At 33.9% G+C, this 21,984-nt stretch overlaps 2 protein-coding genes and 1 long non-coding RNA gene across 6 annotated transcripts in view; 1 reads left to right on the forward strand and 2 right to left on the reverse strand.

Moving 5' to 3' along the window:
• Positions 1-9,627, reverse strand: part of LOC135777887 (SR-related and CTD-associated factor 8-like) — a 34,927-nt gene extending 25,300 nt beyond the window's left edge. For 2 of the 3 annotated variants that reach the window (XM_073812346.1, XM_065288158.2), the window contains exons 1-2: positions 9,462-9,627; positions 8,416-8,499 (exon numbers count right to left, since the gene is read on the reverse strand). In XM_073812346.1, coding sequence (XP_073668447.1) covers positions 8,416-8,499; positions 9,462-9,491 — 114 coding nt within the window. In that variant the 5' untranslated portion in view covers positions 9,492-9,627. Of the gene's footprint in view, positions 1-2,999; positions 3,081-8,415; positions 8,500-9,461 lie in introns of all 3 variants that reach the window. The other variant, XM_065267448.2, reaches the window with a different exon arrangement.
• A 2,950-nt stretch (positions 9,628-12,577) lies between these two features.
• Positions 12,578-16,392, forward strand: cd7al (cd7 antigen-like). 2 transcript variants are annotated; one of them, XM_065288767.2, is made up of 4 exons: positions 12,578-12,693; positions 12,928-13,278; positions 14,978-15,084; positions 15,658-16,392. In XM_065288767.2, exons 1-4 carry the CDS (start codon positions 12,633-12,635, stop codon positions 15,826-15,828), a joined length of 690 nt encoding a protein of 229 aa, XP_065144839.2. In that variant the 5' UTR covers positions 12,578-12,632; the 3' UTR covers positions 15,829-16,392. The 2 variants fall into 2 exon arrangements, with proteins under 2 accessions (XP_065144839.2, XP_065144838.2); XM_065288766.2 differs by having other exon boundaries at positions 12,587-12,693; positions 12,925-13,278.
• A 3,866-nt stretch (positions 16,393-20,258) lies between these two features.
• Positions 20,259-21,972, reverse strand: LOC135748970 (uncharacterized). Its single transcript, XR_010532272.2, has 3 exons — positions 21,887-21,972; positions 21,178-21,243; positions 20,259-20,935 (listed from the first exon to the last, which is right to left on the reverse strand). It is a non-coding gene; the product is annotated as an uncharacterized lncRNA (long non-coding RNA).
• Positions 21,973-21,984: the final 12 nt, after the last annotated feature.

Below are 21,984 nucleotides of genomic sequence, written 5' to 3' on the forward strand. Positions count from 1 at the left end.
TGATCTTCCTCATCTTTTACAATATTAAAGAAACACACAACTTTTAAATGAACACTTAGAAGAGCTTTGCGCCTGCACCCTATCTACTTGCTTCAGCAATACCTGGAGGTAGGGCTGCACGATCAATCGCACACGATTTTCACATGCATCTCATCAGTAAAGCCGGTTCCTTGATTAGTAATAAAAAGCCATCAGCTGCTTTCAGATAGAACGGCATTTACTACAAAGAGCCGTAGTTCACTGACTAGCGGGGAAATATCGCATTCATAATCGGGGATGAACCAAGATACACGTGACAATCGCGTGCGATTTGTCGTGCAGCCCTAAAGGGAGGCGTTGCAAATATGGCTGTGCAGTGACGTGACTTCCTTAAAAAGACTGCAAGAACACGCTAAATGCTTAACATGCTAACATTTCTCTGAACAATTGTTGAGACATTATTTAAAGGAATATTCCATTTTCTTAAAAGAAAAATCCAGATAATTTACTCACCACCATGTCATCCAAAATGTTGATGTCTTTCTTTGTTCAGTCAAGAAGAAATGATGTTTTTTGAGGAAAACATTGCAGGATTTTCTCATTTTAATGGACTTTAATAGAGCCCAACATTTAATACTTAACACTTAACAGTTTTTTTCAACGGAGTTTCAAAGGTCTATAAACGATCCCAAACGAGGCATAAGGGTCTTATCTAGCAAAACGATTGTCATTTTTGACAAGAAAAATAAAAAATATGTACTTTTAAACCACAACTTTTCGTGTAGGTCCGGTCCAGCGCGACCTAACGTAAATGCGTAGTGATGTAGGGAGGTCACGTGTTACATATATAAAACGCACATTTGCGGACCATTTTAAACAATAAACTGACACAAAGACATTAATTAGTATCATTCCACATACAACAACGTAGGAACGGTCCTCTTTCAAGACGCTTGTAAACACTGGGGCGGAGTTTCGCGTTCGTCCTCTGTGACCTCTTGACGTATTGCGCGGGGTCAGCTGGCGCATCACGTCCGGATCTACATGACGAGAAGTTGTGGTTTAAGTGTATATTTGTTATTTTTATTGTCAAAAATGACAATCGTTTTGCTAGATAAGACCCTTATGCCTCGTTTGGGATCATTTAGAGTCCTTTGAAACTCCGTTGAATACTTAAGTGTTGAGTTAAGTATTAAATGTTGGGCTCTATTAAAGTCCATTAAAATTTGAAAAATCCTGCAATGTTTTCCTCAAAAAACATAATTTCTTCTCCACTGAACAAAGAAAGACATCAACATTTTGGATGACATGGTTGTGAGTAAATTATCTGGATTTTTCTTTTAAGAAAATGGACTAATCCTTTAAGTACTTCTTATTTAATTTCACAAACCTGTATAGAACAATCTGATAAATACAAAAGGAAAAGATTTTGAGGAGACTTTGTAACCAAATCGATCAAAAGCCCCATTGACTTCCATAGTAGGAAAAAAGAATACTATGGAAGTCAATAGGGCTTTAAAAAAAACCAGAAGCAAAAATCTGCCTTTAAATTTGAAGGGAATAAAGATTTGTTATTCATCATGATAATTATCGATATCGACTGATATGGAAAACATTTCCTGATATTTTTTTTTGGCCATATCGCTCAGCCCTACTATTTATGTATGAATTCAAATTTTCAGACAGATGCTGCTTACAGTAGACTGCTTTGCAGTAATTACAAAGCTGTGATATCTCACCATGTGCTATGTTGGGTAAACATATTTTTTTCATGGATTAACTATTCGAAAATGATCCATTAGACACAAATCTGGGTCACCATTTCCAATGATGATAAACCTAAAGACATGAATGTTTTGTCACAAACACGCATCACATAAGAATTTATGGCCAGATCAGATTATAAAGTTACCCAAAGTTTAATATTTGATTTTCTTACTGTTTATCTATTGCATGAATCTCTTTTTGGACATAATAATCCATTTCAGGTGATACCTGCACACTGCTTGCATCAACTTTATAGATTCAAGAAGAAATCTACAGAGCTTTACTGCATCAAATGTGAATCTCCAGGAAAATCTGTAGCAAGATGTGAAGTCTCATGTGAAGTCTTGAAATTTCTAGATTTTCAAAGTCTTGCAACTATAAAGCTTAGCTTCCAACCAACTCTGAACCTAAACTAACTCGAAGCAATATGTTGTATTACAAATGGTACTTCTTTCAGTTATGTCTCTGTTCCCAGAAGAAAAGTTTAATGAATCGATCATAAATTTTACATGCTCTTAAAACAATTTTGTTACTCATTATACCAAACCAACCAAAACAAAGCTGAGCAAAATTTTTAACTGTTTAGTACTTTTGGTAACACTTTACAATCAAATGTATTTGTTTACACAAGTTAAGTATTTTGATTAATATGAACCAACAATAAACAATACCTGCATAGCATACCTTCATCTTAAAATGTTAATCTCAAGGTTGTCCAATACCATATCTGGTCAATAAATGTGTTAAAAATAAACATTGCTTATCATTAGTTTATGTTAGCTAATGCATTAACTATTGTTAACAAACCATATTTTCTTGTAAAGTGTTACCGTACTTTTAAACCTGGCACAGAAAAGTGATTATGCTAAAAATGCCCAACTTTATAAGAAACACAAAGCTTTAATAATTTTTTCTCCTAACAATCAAATTTTGTGAATCCTTTACTCCCTGACATTTAAAAGCACCACAAACGCAACTTTCTCAAGGACATCCTGTGCTCAAATATCACTTGTCAAACACAAACTAGTAGCATACAGCTGATTTAATAAAAAAGTATCTAATCTACACAACCTCGAGACAAAATAGATTTCAGATGACACAAATGCTGAAATAAAGTACTAATAAAATAAACAAAAAAACGCCTGCAGACATTTAAGCCCCCGCCGCTACACTTCTGACTATATGAAAGAGCGTTTTGAGTAATTTCTCATTTGGCTTCTTCCATCCTCCTTTTGAAACAGCCCATCTCCTACCTAAGCTGGTTATCTCTTTGAAACTCTCTCGCCCCATCCTCCTGCTTGACTTTCAGTGCTTTGGGGGAGCTGGGAGAGCTGCTGAGGGAAGGGGAAAGAGGTGTTATTCAAAGAAAAACAAACAAATTATTAGGACTTTAATATACCAAAGATGCAACAACAGCAATGTCCAAGAAACAGACCAACAAAATTGGTCAAAGACAGAACAATACAATCAGAAACTTCCTGGCACCAATATGAAGATTATTGTCGGAAACAAACAGGAAATTCTGGATACACAGAGAATCTTTTACTACAATTTTAAAAAGGTTTTTAAAAAATTGAATAGTTTTTGAAAAACTGACAACTGTACAAAATTTTTTTGTAATTATGTTGAACTGCCGACTTTACGCTACTGACTTTAAAGGATTAGTCCAAAATCCAGATAATTTACTCACCACCATGTCATCCAAAATGTTGATGTCTTTCTTTGTTCAGCCGAGAAGAAATTATGTTTTGTTGAGGAAAACATTCCAGGATTTTTCATTTTAATGGACTTCAATGGACCCCAACACGTAACAGACTTAATGCCGTTTAAACTTGCATTTTCAACGAAGTATCAAAGGACTCTAAACGTTATCAAACGAGGCATAAGGGTCCACAACTTCTCGTCTCTCTCCGGTCCTGTGATGCACCAAGAGGTCACGGATGAAGTATCCGAAACTACACCCCAGTGTTTACACGTATGGAGAAAGAGGAGCGTTCCGACGTTGTTGTGTGTTGAATGATACTAATTAATGTCTTTGTGTCAGTTTATTGTTTAAAATGACCCGCAAATGTGCGTTTCATATATATAACACATGACCTCTCCACGGCATTAAGCAATTACGTGAGGTCGCGCTGGCACGTCATATGACCAGAGATAGACAAGAAGTTGTGGTTTAAAAGTGCATAGTATCGATAGATAAGACCCTTATGCCTCGTTTGGGATCATTTAGAGTCCTTTAATACTCCATTGAAAATGCAATTTTAAACGGCATTAAATCTGTTACGTGTTGGGGTCCATTAAAGTCTATTAAAACATGAAAAATCCTGAAATGTTTTCCTCAAAAAACATAATTTCTTCTCGACTGAACAAAGAAAGACATCAACATTTTGGATGACATGGTGAGTAAATTATCTGGATTTTTTTTTTAAAGAAAATGGACTTATCCTTTAAATTATGTTTTAAAGAACTACAATAGACACACAAAATTATGTTGTGCAGACAATATAACCTCAAAATATCCCTCACACTAAATACTAGATAATTCAAGCAGAGAATACATTTATGCATTTGGTAGACACTTTCATCCAAAGCAACTTACAAGTTATTCTTGCAAATTACTAAGTTATTCATTTGCTAATGCAAATAGCTATTGTGTGTACATAAGAACACATGCTGCCCGAGAACGACATAGCCTACTCTTAAATAAAAATAAAATGCTCCTAAGACAAAGCAGATATGGGTTAAAGTATATCCTCATTCATGTTGTGCATTATGGTATAAAGAGTAAAGTATAATCGTCTATAGAAGGAATAAACTGATTTCAGAAGGTTTCATTATTTTGAATCTTTATGGCTACTTCACGCTGCCCTGACAAATGCCAAAAACATCAACTACTGTCCTATGTCGCTGGAAAATGTTGGAAAACACCAATGTCACGTAAGTAACAGTAAAGTGCAAAAGCCAACTAATGCAAACAAGGATGCCACAATGATCCAACAAATGAGTTTTCAGAGATCATCCTTCCACCAATTCAGGGCACTACACTTACAATCTTATTATTAAAAAATTAGGAGCACAGTTGAAGCCATTTTTTACAGTATGACACAAACAGGCACAAGAAAACAAAACAATGTGGATATTAACTTCATTGACAGTCCTAAGCTTCATGGAGGTTTTACCCCTGATCAGGATGGTATCACCTAGGTCTTATCTTGAGTCAGGAGAAACCCTGAGCTCATGAAATGTATGCTTAACAATTTGGTCAAATTTTTGAATAACTTGCTACCGCTGTTAGATATTTGTGATACTCCTGTGTTCTTGTACCTCAATGGATCCAAGTTCCAGAATCAACAATATACTTTTACTTTCCAAAATCACTGTAACCCACCTCAGTAGCTATTTTTAACTAGTACACACTTGATTCTGACAGCCCAGATTCCAACATATTGGTGCTCAGGGTCAGAAACTAACAAAAGCCAAGCACCAAATAATTGTAACAATTGGCTTTGATAAAACGATTGCCAAAAACTAAAATAAACTGTATACACATTATCATAGTTACAGTAATGCACTTACAATAGGGGTTGTTACAATGTCAGGAGTTAAAAATCTAGACATTTAAGGCTCAAACTTTTCTTGACAAAGAAATAGCGGAAAGCTTATATGATGCAAGCAGCAGCTGTCCCTAACATAATTATCCGAATATCTTCAAACTTAGGCTTGTTTAAAAGAAAGAAAAATGAAAAGTAGCCCATATTTTACTCACTCTTAAGAAATCCTAGGTGTATATGACTTTCTTTTTCAGCCAAACAGTCAGAGTTAAATAAAATAATATTCTGACTCTTTTCTTTATAATGGCATTGGATAGTGACCCATTTTTAAAGCTCCAAAAAAACGTGCATCCATCTATCAAAAACAAATTCATATGATTACAAAATGTCTTCCAAGTCAAAGTGATGGGTTTATATTTCAAACTACGGCCGTACACGTGTTCACGAGAGTTGAGGTCAGGTGGAAAGCGGATACCTGACCCAACATTACAAAAACCCATTGCGTCACCTCAGAAGACATTTATATAAACCTAGGATGGAGTAAAATATGAGCTAATGTTCATTTTGGGGAGAACTGTAAAGACATCGGTCTGGTAATCAATCTACTCTGTTCCATGTAAACAAGGAAGTTGTCGTCTTGGTATAAACATCATGCAAAAGTTACATGGTATACAAGCTTTACACAAGGACTGGATAGCACAACAGACGCGGTTAGCAAGTGATTCTCTCACGTGTATATTCTGTACATTTTCTATAAACCGTGTATATTTTGTGTATACATCTTCCTGTAATCTTCAAATAACGCTGAAGATCTTTATAAGCCGATTCAGTAAGGTTGGCACTAAACCCCAAAGGACTGAAAGCTAATACGTGGGCCAGGTGGCGATATATTACACAAAGCACCTTAGGACAAAGAGGAAAGTTAGGTTTGTAGAGGAAAAGAAGAAGCGTGTTAAGTTTGAGTCAAGGCCTAAAATTACTTTGTTTTCTCATTTAAGGAGTTCTGCTCAACAAGAACTGATTTTTATTAAAGATACACAGAAATAACAACAACTATTACAAGCCCAAAAACTTCTCACTCTTGGACTGCTGTGTTGTTGTATGCAAAGGAAGACATATTGGTTTAGGTTAGCCATTAGACGAAGAGACGAAAGGCTTCTTTGCAGCCATATTTTAAAAAGCGATCTAAAAATGACAAAATATTGTTACTGTATACTTTTATTTAATTGAGAATGTACTGATACGACATGCATTTACATTTAGGTATTTAGCAGACGCTTTTATTAAAAGCAAGCCACAAAAACAAGGCAACATCACAAGTGAATTCGTTCACCTTAATTCATCTTAAGATATTGTAGTTTTTCACTACCTGTTTTAAACATATTTTATATTTTGTGAAAAAAGAGGATTCAGTCAACTGGCCAAATGAACCGTTCAAACTGTGGATAAACTTTGGCTGTAAATATGATAAGTGATATATGTAAATTACATGATGTTTCTCCTATTCCAAATGAATATGCAGCAAAATATCCTATAAGAAAAATGCTGCCAAGGAAAGACAGGAGAGGTGTCTAAATCCCTTTTCACACAGGGATCACAAAAATAAATGGATAACGTGTCCGGGATTTGTCAAGGGATTCATTGATTTTGGTTCATTCAAACTGTCAGTGATTTTCCTGTAAAGATCCTGTAAAGACACGTGACGTGTAATGTAATTGTTATAATGCAATTGGATATTTCCCTCGCGTCTTCGATTTCTCTCTCAAAAAACTACACGCTTTCATTTTTTCTGATTTGATAAACTAGGTTGAATCAAAAAATGCAAAGCAGCTATACACATCCCAAACATCCTACTTGAGCTCAGGTGTAGGACAACAAAATAATAGTTAAAAAAACAAGTTTGAAGTCTTCAAACAGAATTAAACTGCTACAAAAAAATGTATTAGTAGCACACCGTTTCGAGGCGACCGTCAGGTCTTGATGAATCCTGATGAATGTGCCTGATGAAGACCTGATGGTCAAAATGTTGCGCTACTATTAAATTGGTTTGTAGTTGACTATATGCTTATTTTTTTTATCATAAACTAGCACATCACATAGTTTTATATTAAGCTGGAAAAATAGTGATCAGCGAGGATAGTGAAGAGCTCCCTGGTTTAATCCAAATATTTATTCATCGTGAAAACTGATTCACATTTAAAAATCCGGTGTCAGATAGCTGAACAATAAGTACGTTGTTACGATGACACATGAGACCTCACTACGACACACCCCTTACTGCTTTTTATTCACACAGGACACACTCCGTGTATGTTATGGCAATGCTAGTAGTTCCCCATCCTGGGAGCGATCCTAGGATCAATTCCAGGATGTGTTTGCATTCACACGTGCTGCAATTATTTAAGAAACTTGTTTGCACATATTTGCACATTCGGCTTGGTGATGCTCACGACTCAGCCATTGTGACCGGTGCAATTTCAGCCTGCCTCCTAATATAAAAAAGTATTTATCGGCTGATTTTTGATGAATTTGAAACCATCGGCATATCGGCAATAGCACAAGAAAGGCCGATACTGATTGTTTATTAACTAACTGCATAAAGAAATCCATTATATTTAAAAAATGAGTTAATATTGTTAATAAAATAAATGCTGAATAGCAAAAACCACCTTTGAAGGTTGTCATGCTGTCTTATTATTTGTTTTAGCTTAATTTGTGCCTCTCTTATTATGTTGGTCAGTTGAATGTTAATTAGATCAAATCCATGTTCAGTAAAAATAATTTGATGCAGAAATAAACTAGCTAATAGACCAACTGTATAGTATTGTATACGAGTGTTTAATATCGGTATCGGCCAGAAGTTGTCTGTTTAAATCGGTATCGGTACAAACAAATCCTATTAGTGCATTCCTATAAAAAAGCTTTTAATGCATAAGAGTAAGACAATAAAAAAATATTGCTGGGACTACAGCTTTTAACCTTAAAATGTTTAATAAAAATTAAAGGGGAATAAAATAACTTGCGCAGTCTGTTGATTCTCGACTGCACATATTTTAAATGGTTTAGTTCGTAATGTGTAATGGCTCAAACCCTAACGTTACCTTATTATAAAACTTACCTTTATAGCTTTAATTGCTGATTTTGTAATCTGCGTCATCTTTGCTTTGGAGATTGGTGGCTTGTATTCATTCAGAGAGTACAGCTGAAAATACATGAAAAAATTATGTAGTTTTACATTATATGCAAGTGACTTATATTTGAGACACAAACATCTTTAATAAATGTATTTGATATGTTTGTGAATTAAATAATATATTTATTTTCATTGTTTTACTGTTTATTTAATGTATATTTTTGTTTATTATTAATAGGTAGTTAATAAATCTAGAGAGTAGATGCAGAATTAGCTTATTTTTGTGTAAACAGGCCACGAGAATGATTCACTAATGTCAATTAATTGATTAGACGATGCAGGATGGGATCCAAATTAACTAGTTAACAAGTGATGACTACTAAATAGCGAAAGTCCGGCATACACAGATTGACGAAACGATCATCAGCTCGGTTACTCGTTTGCTGCTAACTCTTAACAAACCAGTTGTACTAAACAATTGTAATCTTTCGCAGTGCTGTAAACCAATGCATATGCAATATTTGGGGAATTGTATAGTAGCCGTGAATGTGAGGGGTCAGATGGAGCAGCATTTTTGTCTTGTTGCAGGAACCCCTGCTAACTTAAATCAGGCCTATGATGCCCTTAGAAAATGTCAAAGTAGGAAATTCATCATATTTGAGACATACGCTTGGGGAATCATTATTATTATTTTAACAAGACTTCATAATACAAAATTAGGTGGATTTACGCGACGAAAACCACACACTTTTAGATTAGCATAATACGATGCTAACCGCTAACCAGCTTTTGTCAACATGTTTCTCTTTCAGCTGACGAATAACGAGCTAACTACATTAATCTGAGGTAATACAAGAATTGAGCTTTAGTCCTTTAAAATTTGAATTATCCACGATTGGATTTTTGCAGATTTAATTGTCTAATATCTAAGCTTATGTGACGTGAATCATGAAACCGGTGGCTAGATTTCAGCGGCGGCCTACACTCGAGTCAGTCGTGTCTACACAAACACAAATGATTATCAAACAAACCTCGCCGTTAAACGCCTTGACGGCCTCCATCTTGTTGTTTTGGGTCTTTTCTTCAGACGGAATTATAAATGTTGAACCCGTTTGTCTTTACAGCCTGCCAGACGAATGCATGTCCTGAAGTTAACGGTGATCGAGATGGAGGTGGGCGCTAATATGGCTGACAACCGTGAACATACACAGACTGACTCGGTCTCGGACTGCTCCAGAGTCGACTCACAATTCAGCGTTTGGGGAAATGAACAATGGGCTGTAAAACGATACCCAGTTATTACATATTCTATAAAAATATATAAATGCTCACTTTGTGGTGGTGGTTGTTGTTGTTTAAATGTAGTCATTCATATTTTCTGTTTTTATCGACCTTGCGTAAACGTCCATTTTATTGTTGCCCATGATAATGATGGGGTTAAAGAATCGATTCTAATGATTCGGAGAATCGATTTGGTTAATGAGCCAAATACCGCTTTGGTCATTTATTTCATTGCCGTGAAACGTTGCCTAAACAAATTTACGAATTTAATGCACGAGTAAATGCACGAAATGTGGATTTTATGTTTTTATTTTATTTCATTTTCAATAATTGTTTTAACACCAAATAAGCACGATAATCAGAATTTCAGTTTGTTTGTAATATTTTAACAGACCATCAATGAAACCAAAGTGACATGAATATATTTAGGCTACTAAATAAATATAAATTATACTTCGTTTCACATTCCTCTGGCTTTTTTGAGTATTCTATAATGGCCATGCACAGACCATAAAATAGGCGGAGTTTGTGGGGAGTCGGGGGGGGCAGGCCCCCCACTGGCTAATTTTTTTATAAAATAAGTTTAATTCCACAACAAATATAAATTACTTTAGGTTTTCATACATTTTAAAACATTATTTTGCAAGATATTTGTAAAACAATTGTTAATCTTATTAATATGTGTATTAATAATATGTTAATCACTGTGGGTGTGATTTATGACTCTGCAACAGACTGTAGCCTAACTTTAAACTTTAAAAAAGTAGGCTATTTTTAGAAAATGAATGTTACAACAAACATAGAAAAACAAATTTTATTTTGAACTGGGCATTAAATTGTGTTTTGTAATTGTAGTTTATATTTACTGTCAAAGTGTAATTCATTGTAATTTAGGGTGATTTAATACTGTTTAGCCTATAATTATACAGATACAGTGGGAGAAATTTCACTGATTATAGTATTAATATTATTAATAAAAATGGTTCTCATTCTTTTTTACAGTTACAAAAACATTTCTAAAGCATTATTATGTTTAATTTTTATCTAACATTCAGGCTTTTATTTTAATGTAGTCAAAATGTTACTTATTTTAATAATTTTGTTTGCCGTAAAAATCATAGTACATAGTTCTGCTGTAGATCCCCCAAGCTCAAATGTTAAGCTACGCCTATGGCACCGAGATGTGTGCCAGACTGCTCCTTTTGGGAAGCACATACACCCTAACACTTTTACATCCTTTACTTTTGGCAATCTCATATTTTTAAAACCATGAGAGCCATCTAGTGGAGCTACGTGCACCAACACAATCAGTGCACACAAAGTGTTGAACCCACAGCAGAGAAGGTTAACATAAAGATGTGTTTAAAACTGCATGTTAACACATTCCCGTGCAATCAAATCAATGTGACAGACAGACACTTTAATCCCACATGGGAAATAGAGGAAAGTGTTTCATGATTTTGGAGATGACGTATAGCCATGCATCAGAGCAGTGTTCTTCACATCCAACCCTGGATAGCCGGTGCCCTGCAGATTTTAGCTCCAACCTTAATCAAACAAACCTGAGCAAGCGAATCAAATTCTTCATAATCACTAGAAAATCACAGGTAGGTGTGTTTGATTTAGGTTGGAGCTAAACTCTGCAGGGCACCGTCTATCCAGGGTTGGATGTGAAAAACACTGCATCAGAGAGTAGGCTACTGTTGTGAACACTTACGTCATTAATATTACTTCATAGATTTTATCAAGAAACAGTTCAATTTTCTCACGATTTGTCGCATTTGTTGTAGCAAGAGAACAAAAACTGCTTGTTGGATTTGTTAACTATTATGTTTACAATAGAATTTTAAATATAAAGAGTTATTTTAGTTTAGTTTTATTAGGTAAGTTAAATATATATATTTTTTTGTTTTGTTTTTATACAGCTTAGGCTTCGGGTAATTATTTTAGTTCATCAACTTTTTTTGCCAAGGCAACATTTCTAATTATCGTTTACTTCAGGTTATTCAACTATTCAATATTTAGGCCTATATTTTCTTGGATTTCAGACATGTTTCAATAATTTTAGTTAGTTGTACATAACAGTAATAATCCTGTTTGGTACGGCCCATTTAAAGGGTTTTTGTGTTTGGTGAAGGGACAGACCAAATGTTTCTTAATCCAGCACCCATTGTTGAAAATAAATCTATTATTATTTAATAAATTATCATTATAGACAGGGTTTTTTCACTCTGCTATGTGCTTTTCTAAAGACACAGAATCCAAAAAGTGCTTATGTGTTTCGTGCTTTAATTTAATAAGTGCTATTTTTCTGTTTTATTCTGCTGCTTTTTATTAATATAATGCCCCCCCCACACACACACACACACACAATAACCACACCAATTCACATTCTCCAAATGCATTTTTAAAATACTTGAATCCCACTTCTGCAAATCCTGGACCACATGCAGACGCCTCGCAACAAAAAATCAGACCTGACAGTGTTAAACCAAATTATACATCAACTTAGCTTAGCTTATCCAACTATTCACTTTTGAAATCCACTTTATTGATTATGCAATGCTAAGATACTTTACTGCATGGTATTATTGCAAACAGTATTACTGCCAATTCTGTGTTACACTACATTTCTCATATTTTTTGCTTTTGTGGGTATGACCATGCAAGATGTAAAGACATGTCTGGTTTATCATTTGATTTAATGTTCGATAGTCTCAGTAAAATATACTGTACATATATTTTTAGTAGATTACAATCAATGAAATTTGCAACAATACTTCTGGTTTCGTTTCACACTTCTAAGAGCCCCAGACTCTTAGGGTGGAGTCTACGAAGCACTCATGCTTTTAATTTTCATGCGAGATGCTTTCACACATAGCAGTGTTTCTAACCACTGTGTCTGGTTTGAAATCTTCACAATGCTGGGTTTAAATCAGGCTAATGTTATTTTCTTGGTTCTTACTGTTTCCTCTGTAACTGGTAAGTTCAAATATCATCTGACAAATTGACATTGCATTAACAACACAAAAATTTATATCAGAAATGTTTGTTAATAAAATTTTGTAGCAGAAAGTTTTATTATCACCATTTGCTGTGTTTTGCGAGTAGTGCGAGTCTAAAGATATTTTAATGGAAAACCATGTCCCTTTTATATTTTTGTATGGATTTTTTCTATTAAACTGTTACTAACTTTGAGACTTTTCACTTCAGCAGATGGGGATTTTCTTTACATCAGCAAAACACAAAATGCATCTGTTGACATTGTCTGTGAATCTGCAAATAAAAAGGAAAACCTGTTTGCCTTTTCACTAACTCGCAAGTTGCTACAGTCTAGACAGGTGTTGTATTTATATAAAGGAAGAAAAGCATTTATTAATAATTCTGAGGATAAGGATCGCATCACTGCTCAAGATAAGATGGATAACCACACCGTTCATCTGAGAATCTCAAACCTGCAAGGACAAGACACAGATGTGTACGACTGTGAATTCCACTATGGTGGTTCTCCATTTGATATAACCGTTCCTGGCAAGATGAAGTTTTTTATCTATGTTGAAGACTTCTGTAGGTGACCTTTTAAATATTACATTATGATTTACTGATGTCACTTTCATTTTATATTTTTTGTCCTGAAGTTTGCACACCCCTTACCTATACTGTATGTGACCCTGTCTGTGAAATCCATGTTAAAGTCTCACAATCTAATGAGGAGATTAAGATCATCAAAGTTTGATTTTTCTCATCCTTGACGTTAACTTACTCAGTCAATATGAAAGATATCAAGGTGATTTTTCACAGAAATTTCATTACACGATTTTATGTAAAAAACGTAAATCACAAAAATGACTTTAGCTGGGATTTCACAGGCAGAAACACACACTTCTTTATTGATGCTGTGCACAGTCTGTCTTTATCTTTATAAAGATAAAAATTGATGGTAATAAACATTAAACATACTGTCTTGTGCAGACAACGCATGAATTCAGTAAATGTTTCTCATTATGAGTTAACTTATTAACTTATTTCTTCATTGCATTTATTCAACAAGGTGTTAAAAAGACTTTTGTCCACAGTGGTGTGACTGCATCATATAGTTGCTGCATATATTTTCCGGTTGCATTATCTTTAAGCAAACCTATTTCACCACTTCCCATCACATTATCTAAATGTTTCTTTAATTATCAAGACTCACCATACCAGGCAATGTTTTATCAGTCTACTGCACAATTTTGTAAGATGATATTGAAATTATATTGTGGTAGAAATTTCACAAATATTTATCTGATTAATCGAGCCTGATCTGAAGGAAATACGTATGTTTTTTACAGAATTGGCTAATTCGTATTAATTTAGAAATTTGTACAAAGTGTATCATAAAAAAATGCACAAATTTTAGAAAAAACAATAATGAACCCTCACCCCTAACCCAAAGTCACAAGAGCGAAAGCAAATAAGACAAAAATGTACAAATGTGGTTGTATGAATTACATGTAAAACATTTATGAATTGCCATGAAATTGTGTTGCTTAAAACCAACAAACAAAATAGCTCCTTAAAAAAGCATTCAATTGTGCATTTGGACTTCTGACATCATTAACTTCTGCCTTCAGGGATAGTTCACCCAAAAATTTTGTCATCATGTGACATGAGTTTCTTTATTTTCTTGACCACAAAAGAGGATATTTTGATAAATGATGGGTAACCATTGACGTCCATTTAAGAAAAAAATATACTATACAGTCAATGAGTGCTGTCAACTATGTGCAATCTTTTAAAAAATACACTTTTGTACCTAAAAGGTGCATACTGGTACCTCAAAGGTACATATCTGTACCAAAATGGTACATATTAGGACCTTTTGAAAAGGTACAATAGTTGTCCAGGGACTGTCCCTTTTTAAAAGGTCCTAATGTGTGAGTGTGATTACCACATGAGCAACATGAGGATAAGTAAATGATGTCAGAATTGTCATCTTTTGGTGAACTATTCCTTAAACTTGCTGAAATAAATTTCTTATCACAATTTATGACAGAAAAAAACTGTACGTGATTATAAATTAAGTGCACGACTGAGCCTTCATTTCATAAAATCTGTTGCTTCAGGAATCAAGTGCATTCTGTTTACTTGTAGTATATATGGCAGCAAGTTACTTTCCCAAACTAGCCATTAACTTCTAATAAGAAAAATAACCATAAGATATAACATTTTTATATTTTAGATAGTGTTATTCTTTATGTGATCATATTTGTTATCACTGTTGCAGCTCATGAGCCTTGTTTTGGTTCGAGTTACCTGCTACTCCTATACGTGATCTCTGGAGCTGCATGTCTGTTGGGTGTTATGGTGGTCACCTTCGCCACCATTTACTGTGTAAGTATTCTTCTGTTTTTTATATTTGCTTAAAAACAGTTGTTTTCACACTTTAATGTAAAAAATATTTATGCTATTTATTTTGTTGATAAACACATGTAATGCAGTTTTGCAGTTCAACTTAGAAAATTAAGTTACCTAATTCAAATTTAAAATTTAAAGTTAATTCAACTTAAAAATATTGGTTGACACAACCATTTTTACACAACCTTTTTTAAGTTAACTAATATTTAGTTAAATATTAATGAATTAATTACTGCCAACTTAAAATTTATTAAGTTGAATTAACTCAATTTTAAGGCAACCTAACCCTAACCTAAACCTAACCAACAAATCTTTTTTTACAGGTTCAATATTTAAAAAATGTATTTTATTTATTACTTTCTCATTTTGTTGAGCGACCCATTGTAAATTTAGATCTAATAGCAAAAACCGTGTTGTCATAGAAGCGGTTTTGTAGTCAGCAATAGCAACTTAAAGTTTTCTCTTGAAGACCCTACATGGCTAACACACCTTAACATTTTGACTTTTTCTGTTAACCTCGCCCTTGCACTTATTTCCTTTCATTTACAGTGTAAACGGCCTAAACGTAAACCGCCACAGCCCATGGTTCCTGTTTATGAGGAGATGACTGGGGTGCAGCATGCCAAAGAAAAAGCCACAAAACTACAAGAAACAAATAACTTCTTGCTCAGTAAAGAAAACTACTATGAGAAGCCTAAATCTAGACAATTTCTTGAATGAGCGCTCATTCATCTTTACGCTGGATCCTCATTTTCAGTTTTATTAGTTTATTACCTCTATATTAGTCTACACAAGCATTTTTATTGCAAAACGGGTATACGTAACCTATCGTGTATACTTACAAAATATTTCCCAATTTGTCTGTAATTAGGTTTTATGTCATTATTTTGTTGTGTCTTGCATAACATTTCTCAATTATTGCCTCCATAAAATCACTTTATTGTTTTCCTTGTAAGTCACTTAAAATAAAAGCAGAAACGCCTTTCGTATAATTTAAAGTTGTTGTTCTGTTTAGACGTTATATATCATATTAAAAAAAGCATGAAGTTTATCTCTCGGGGGTACAGCTTCACTTTAACACAGTGTACAGTAAGATCTAGCTTCCTGTCTGGTTGCCCACATGAATGGTTTTGGTTGTGTGGTCTAAGATGGTAACATCCAATTTGACAGTGGAAACTAAAGAAACACAGAAAGCGAGCTATTGTATTTTTTTCCGGATATAAATGCTTTTAATTGTCTCATTCAAATGCCAACAAATAAATACTCATCATTTACACTTGTATAACTGTTGATTTTTTCTATATGTAAAGCACAACAACAGGGTTTACATTTTAGACTTTAAAAGACTAAATGTGAATTTGAACTGATTTGGAATAATGTATATTCTGTTTTGCATGTTGCTTGTTTATTTTACTCAACAGCATGAGTTGTGAGTCTACATGTCACATTAACACGAAACTGTGCTCCTTACCACAGCTGGGGTGCGTTTTTCAAAAGCATCGATAGCTAACTATGGTGGTTGTTACCATTGAACTTGCTAACGACTGACCTTGCGACCATGGTTGCTTTCGGGAAACGCACCCCTGGAGAGCTATAGTTTCAACCACACAAGTTTGTGATGCAGTTTGTAAATGTTCGTTGAAACAATGGTTTCAGGAAACGCCTAAATTATTATTCTACTATGCTGTTAACAACAGAACAAAACCCACCCCTGAGAAGAACTTTAGGTAGATAACTTTAAATGGCTAAGCTAAGAACAGACTGTCTCCAAACCAAAACAAAGACCTCTTCAGGTCAATATGGGTAGTAGGCTATATGTCTAAGAAAGAAACCAGAAAAAAGCAATTAGCAATACAAAAGATTCATGCAGCTATAAGGACATTTTGAAATAATATACAAAGATTTACTGTATTCGCTTGGTTCAATTTCTGTGCTTTACTAAGTGAAAGTGTGAAAAGTGAAACTGAAACAGATTCTCAGTGGACAAAGAAGTGGACAGATCAAGTACATACAGTCCACTAAATTTAGGGTCATTTACTCATTCTTTATTAAAATTTTCCACATTTTAGAGCAATTTAACATTATTTGAAATAAAACATGTAACTGTGAAAATTATGTGAGTAATAAAATCTCAAATTAATCAAAACTAAATCATTTCTAAAATTATCCACCATTGCTTAAATTTTCTAATAAGAATAATGTTTGCACTATTTTAGTCAATTCAGCTTATATTATTTCGTGTTAAGCATGTCAGGAAATGAAAATTACAGATGGGGAACAGTAAAAAGGTGGAAGGAAATCTGGATGACTACCGGATCACAATGTTGTAACGTAAAACTTGAATTGCTTCATGCCACAAACCACATGTCAAATGAGGTGTGATGACATTAAAGAAAAAATAAACAGAAAATAAATATAAGCACAAAGTGTTCATTCAAGCACATCAATGTAATGAAGCAAGATATTTTAAGAGATTACAGGAAGTAACTGTTTAAAAAAATAAAAAAATCTATTTAATTGTTTAAGAATTATGTCACAATATTTTTAGTAGTCATTTATTGGTAGGCCTAGGAACAGAGTAACAATTTTCACAGCCTTAATTTAGTGTGCACACAACTGATAAAAAACAAAAATACAATACAATTAAAAAATAAACTTTTTGTGTGTAAAAGAAGAACTATATACTTTCAGAGTTAATGAAAAACAGGAAGAAAGTGTCTGATAATCTAAGATAAAACAGATTGAATAAACGAGGGAGCCTACTTTCAGATAAATTACATCTCTCTTGTCCTGTATCTTTACATAATTTTAGTTTTAAAAAATAAGATGAATTTGGCTCCAATGAAGAATACTTTTTGCTTGTTAATGATGGCAGTGGATTGCTCCAGACGAACAGTATCTATAAAATAAGGCAGCCATTGCTGTTCTGACAAAGAATTATGGAAACCAAGAATTATGTCACCATTTTTGAGCTGATTGATAAATAGACAGTCATGATGACACAATCCAAGTTATGTTTCAATATTGTAAAGTGTTTTGGCATCCCATTTTTATGAAATGTGTATAAATAGCATGCAGTGTGAAAAGTTGTGCAATAAATGCGCCAAAATTACATTTTGTGTGCATGGTTTTACGTATTGGTTTCTCAGTTTTTTTCCATTGTCGCTTGGGTTTAGAATAACTTTTTGATACATAAAATGACTTGCTAACCCAAACCCCAATTCTAACACCAACTCCAAGCAACACTGGTTTAAAACACATAAAAAATTTGAGAAACCAATACATAAAACATCATGAAAAGATGCGGCGCATGAACAAACACACGGATTGTAGGCAACAGTTTAGTTCCTGGGCCTGTTGAAATTATAAGAATTCCTCCCGTTTCTGAAATACAGCTTGTAAATTAACTCCTGTCAGCATTGCAAGCGAATCTTTCAAACATGGTAAGGAGCATCAAATTTATGGCTGACGTCTTACAACGTACAGATTAGCTGGCCAATAAGGGCCAATTCCAGATCAATGAATTTTGTACAAAAGCAATGCATTTGAGAAAGGCATCAAATATCTGGAGCTACAAAAATGTATGGTATGTGGAAAAATAATGTTTTTTAACAATAAACCATGCAAACACATTGTATTATACTAAATACACAAAACAAACATTGTTTTTTTAGCAAAAATGGATTCTGTCAACAAACTGATATTTCTAAATGAATTTATACATTTGACAGTGATAAAGACATTAGGGGTATCGTGAGAATCTGATAAAGATGACGGCCTCGGAATGGTTTGCACAATCTGAGAGTTGAGGAAGTTCTGATAGAAGCAGAAGCTTTATTTGTTACAGGTACACATGCAGACACAAACACATTGCTATTTGTTGTATTCTGCATTAGTCAAAGAAATTAAAAGCGAGTAGTCCATGATGATAATTAAATTAATTAAAAGTTATACTTTTAAATATATATATATATCTTTTAATTAATTTGGCCTATCGTCATGGACTACTCGCTTTTAACTTCTTTGGCTACTAAAATTGTTGCAAAAGATCAAATTATATATATATATATATATATATATATATATATATATATATATATATATATATATATATATATATATATATATATATATATATATATATATATATAGGTTACTACATAAAACAAATATTAAGTAGGCCTACACAAATATTGTTTTTATTTTAAAATAAATGCTAGAGCTTACTATGTGCCAAACAGCAGACATGAAGAAGGGATGATACATGAAAACTAAGAGAGAAGAAAAGATGATGTGATGAAGCAAGATAAAAACATCAAGAACATCTGATAACCTGCAATAAAATGACGGTGTCCCAATAGCTCACAGATCCAACACACGGACACAAACATGTATGCACAACAACATAGTTGAGACCAAACAGACAGTAAAAACACCTTCTTGAGAAGTAGAAGAAAATAGAAGAGTCCCCCTGCAAAACTAAAATAATTTAAAAACAAAGAATATTAAGAATGGATAAATTTAATCAAATTAAGATTTCTTTGAATTCTGAACATTCCTTCATAATCCGATTGCCTGTCAGCATATTTTATGTAGAAAATTGAATTTTTACACAATGCATGAAAAGTAAAAATAACGTCTTTGTTGTTTGTGTGGATGTGGTTGCTAAAGCAGAAGATAGAAAAGGTCATCTTATGATGTTTCTGGAGACAGAAAACCTTGATAAAAGAAATGTTGTCTGTTTTCAAGTAAACTACGCTATGCATGTGTTGAGGAAGCAATACATTATGCATTTATTTAATCAGAAAGCACATTGAATCATTTTTGTTAAGAAAAACATTGTGCCTAAATATTATTTTCTCTCAACAAAAACAACAAACATATATTTTAAAGCTTTTTTTGAAATGGACAACTTTGACCAGTGGTGGCCGATGATTTATCTTTAAAGGGGCGCGAAATTGAAAATATGTTTTCGGAGTGTCATGTAAACCATATGCATCATGTCATAATATGTGGCTGCTGCAGACGCGTCGAAAGGGTTTATGAGAAAAATACACTAACGTGCACCAAATACTCGCAAGACAATTACTTAAGACTTAACTCTGATTACACACGAAAATAAACGAGTATCTGGCAAACGTCTCTTTTATTATAACCCCTTTTAAAGCGTCTGCAGCAGACACGTATTTTGACATGACACATAATGCACGTAGGTTCACATGATGCGCCGAACACATATTTTCACATTACGGGCTAAATATGTTGTGACGAGCTTCCCATCATGCACCCACAAAAAAGAAGTCACCGGCCACCCTAATAAAAAAGAAAAAGCAGCCAGTTTTCATGTAGTAAGCAACCGGCATGAACAGGAGAAGTATCCTAAGCCATATTCGCATGGTAATCGTTTCTCATGGGGATGTAAGGTATTTTCAACATTTCCACATTGTAAAAAAAATGCAGCATGACGTTAAAACAACTTGGTTTTGCAAGTCAATTCAACCTACTAATTTATGTTTAAAAATGCTGCTTTTTTACCGTGCAGGATTTGACTGCCATTCGTCTGTATTAACATTGTGAAGGGAAGTTTGTGAAGAGATTCAGGTGCAGTCACCTCCCTTCTTAGAGATAATAAAATATGGGCCAACACACTGAAAAACCCCAAATTATGTCTCAATGGCAGGAGAGTAAGGGTTTTATTGTGGCAGCCCATTTGGGTCCAGCAGTACCACCAGATGGACTACCGGCTATTATTTTTTTTAACTCCTTTTTTGCCTGCAATGGAGCCCCATTTCCATAAAAGCCCAATTTTTCCAGAATTGAAACAGGACTGAACAGAAGGAAAAAAAAATGTATTAAATCGGTTAAAACCTCAGAATATCTGGTTGCCTACATTTGCTTTAAACATGCTCAAAACTACTTGAATAAAATAAACAACAACAAAATAAACCATTTGAAAGAGTATTGCTCCATCTACTGGCCGTTTTATAATTTAGGGGTTAATTTATTTGTAACCTATGTGCAAGATGGTTAAGTTTGCACATTACTGTATTAATAGTTTAATTGCCTTACCTCCATACATTGGCAGATTTCTGGCCAATGCAGGCGTGTACAGGCGTCTCTCTTTGCGCTGTTGGACTAAATTAGAGGAGGGATTGAAAAAAACCGCCAAGTAAATAAAATAAGTTTTTACAGATTTAACACATGAGATTTCAATAATGTTTGACAATTAAGCAATCGATCGCAAATCACTAACGTTACAATATATTGTTCTCAGATATTTAAGTTACTAAATGAAATAAGAGAAAAACTAAATCGCTAAAATAATGGAAGTCCCTCAGGTAAAACGAAATCACCGTTAATTTTAAATGATGCGAGTTCGCGGCTTTTTTGATAAGCACATAAGATAACGGAACAGAGCTATGTGAATATCATTCAGTAAAACTGTGAGTATTTTTTATGTCTTGCAAATATTGCTGCAAAACAACCTAAACCCCTATAACCATTAGAGGACGCGTTTAAGTTATTTTTTATAAGAGAAGTATAGCTAGATATCTGAAATCACTAGGCAGGTATTCCCTCAAACTGGAATAAGAATCAGTGTTGTGAAATCCTTGACCACACCATGAAGAAACATCAACCTTTTTGTGTAATGAATGACAGAAAGAATGAAATTATGTTAATAAATGAAATGTTGAGTGTGCTGTGCTATGAAATAGAGACAAGCGTTAAGAGTTATTTATTTATTTAAAGGTAAGCGGATTATTTAGAATGTACTTACTTTTCATTATGCGGTTCACACTCATTTGGGAATGCACCTTTAAGTTTGTTTGCCAACCGCCATTAGAAGTGTTGAGCGTCTTCTCTCTCCAGTACATT

The sequence above is a fragment of the Paramisgurnus dabryanus genome, chromosome 17 (assembly GCF_030506205.2).
Source record: "Paramisgurnus dabryanus chromosome 17, PD_genome_1.1, whole genome shotgun sequence".
NCBI classification, from domain to species: domain Eukaryota; kingdom Metazoa; phylum Chordata; class Actinopteri; order Cypriniformes; family Cobitidae; genus Paramisgurnus; species Paramisgurnus dabryanus.

Excerpts from the sequence above, each read along its gene's own strand:
- cd7al (XM_065288766.2), top strand. The coding sequence starts at position 12,633 with ATGCTGGGTTTAAATCAGGCTAATGTTATTTTCTTGGTTCTTACTGTT. Across the intron at positions 12,694-12,924 it reads TACTGTTTCCTCTGTAACTG|CAGATGGGGATTTTCTTTAC; the intron begins GTAAGTTCAAAT and ends TTTTCACTTCAG. Across the intron at positions 15,085-15,657 it reads CCTTCGCCACCATTTACTGT|TGTAAACGGCCTAAACGTAA; the intron begins GTAAGTATTCTT and ends TTTCATTTACAG.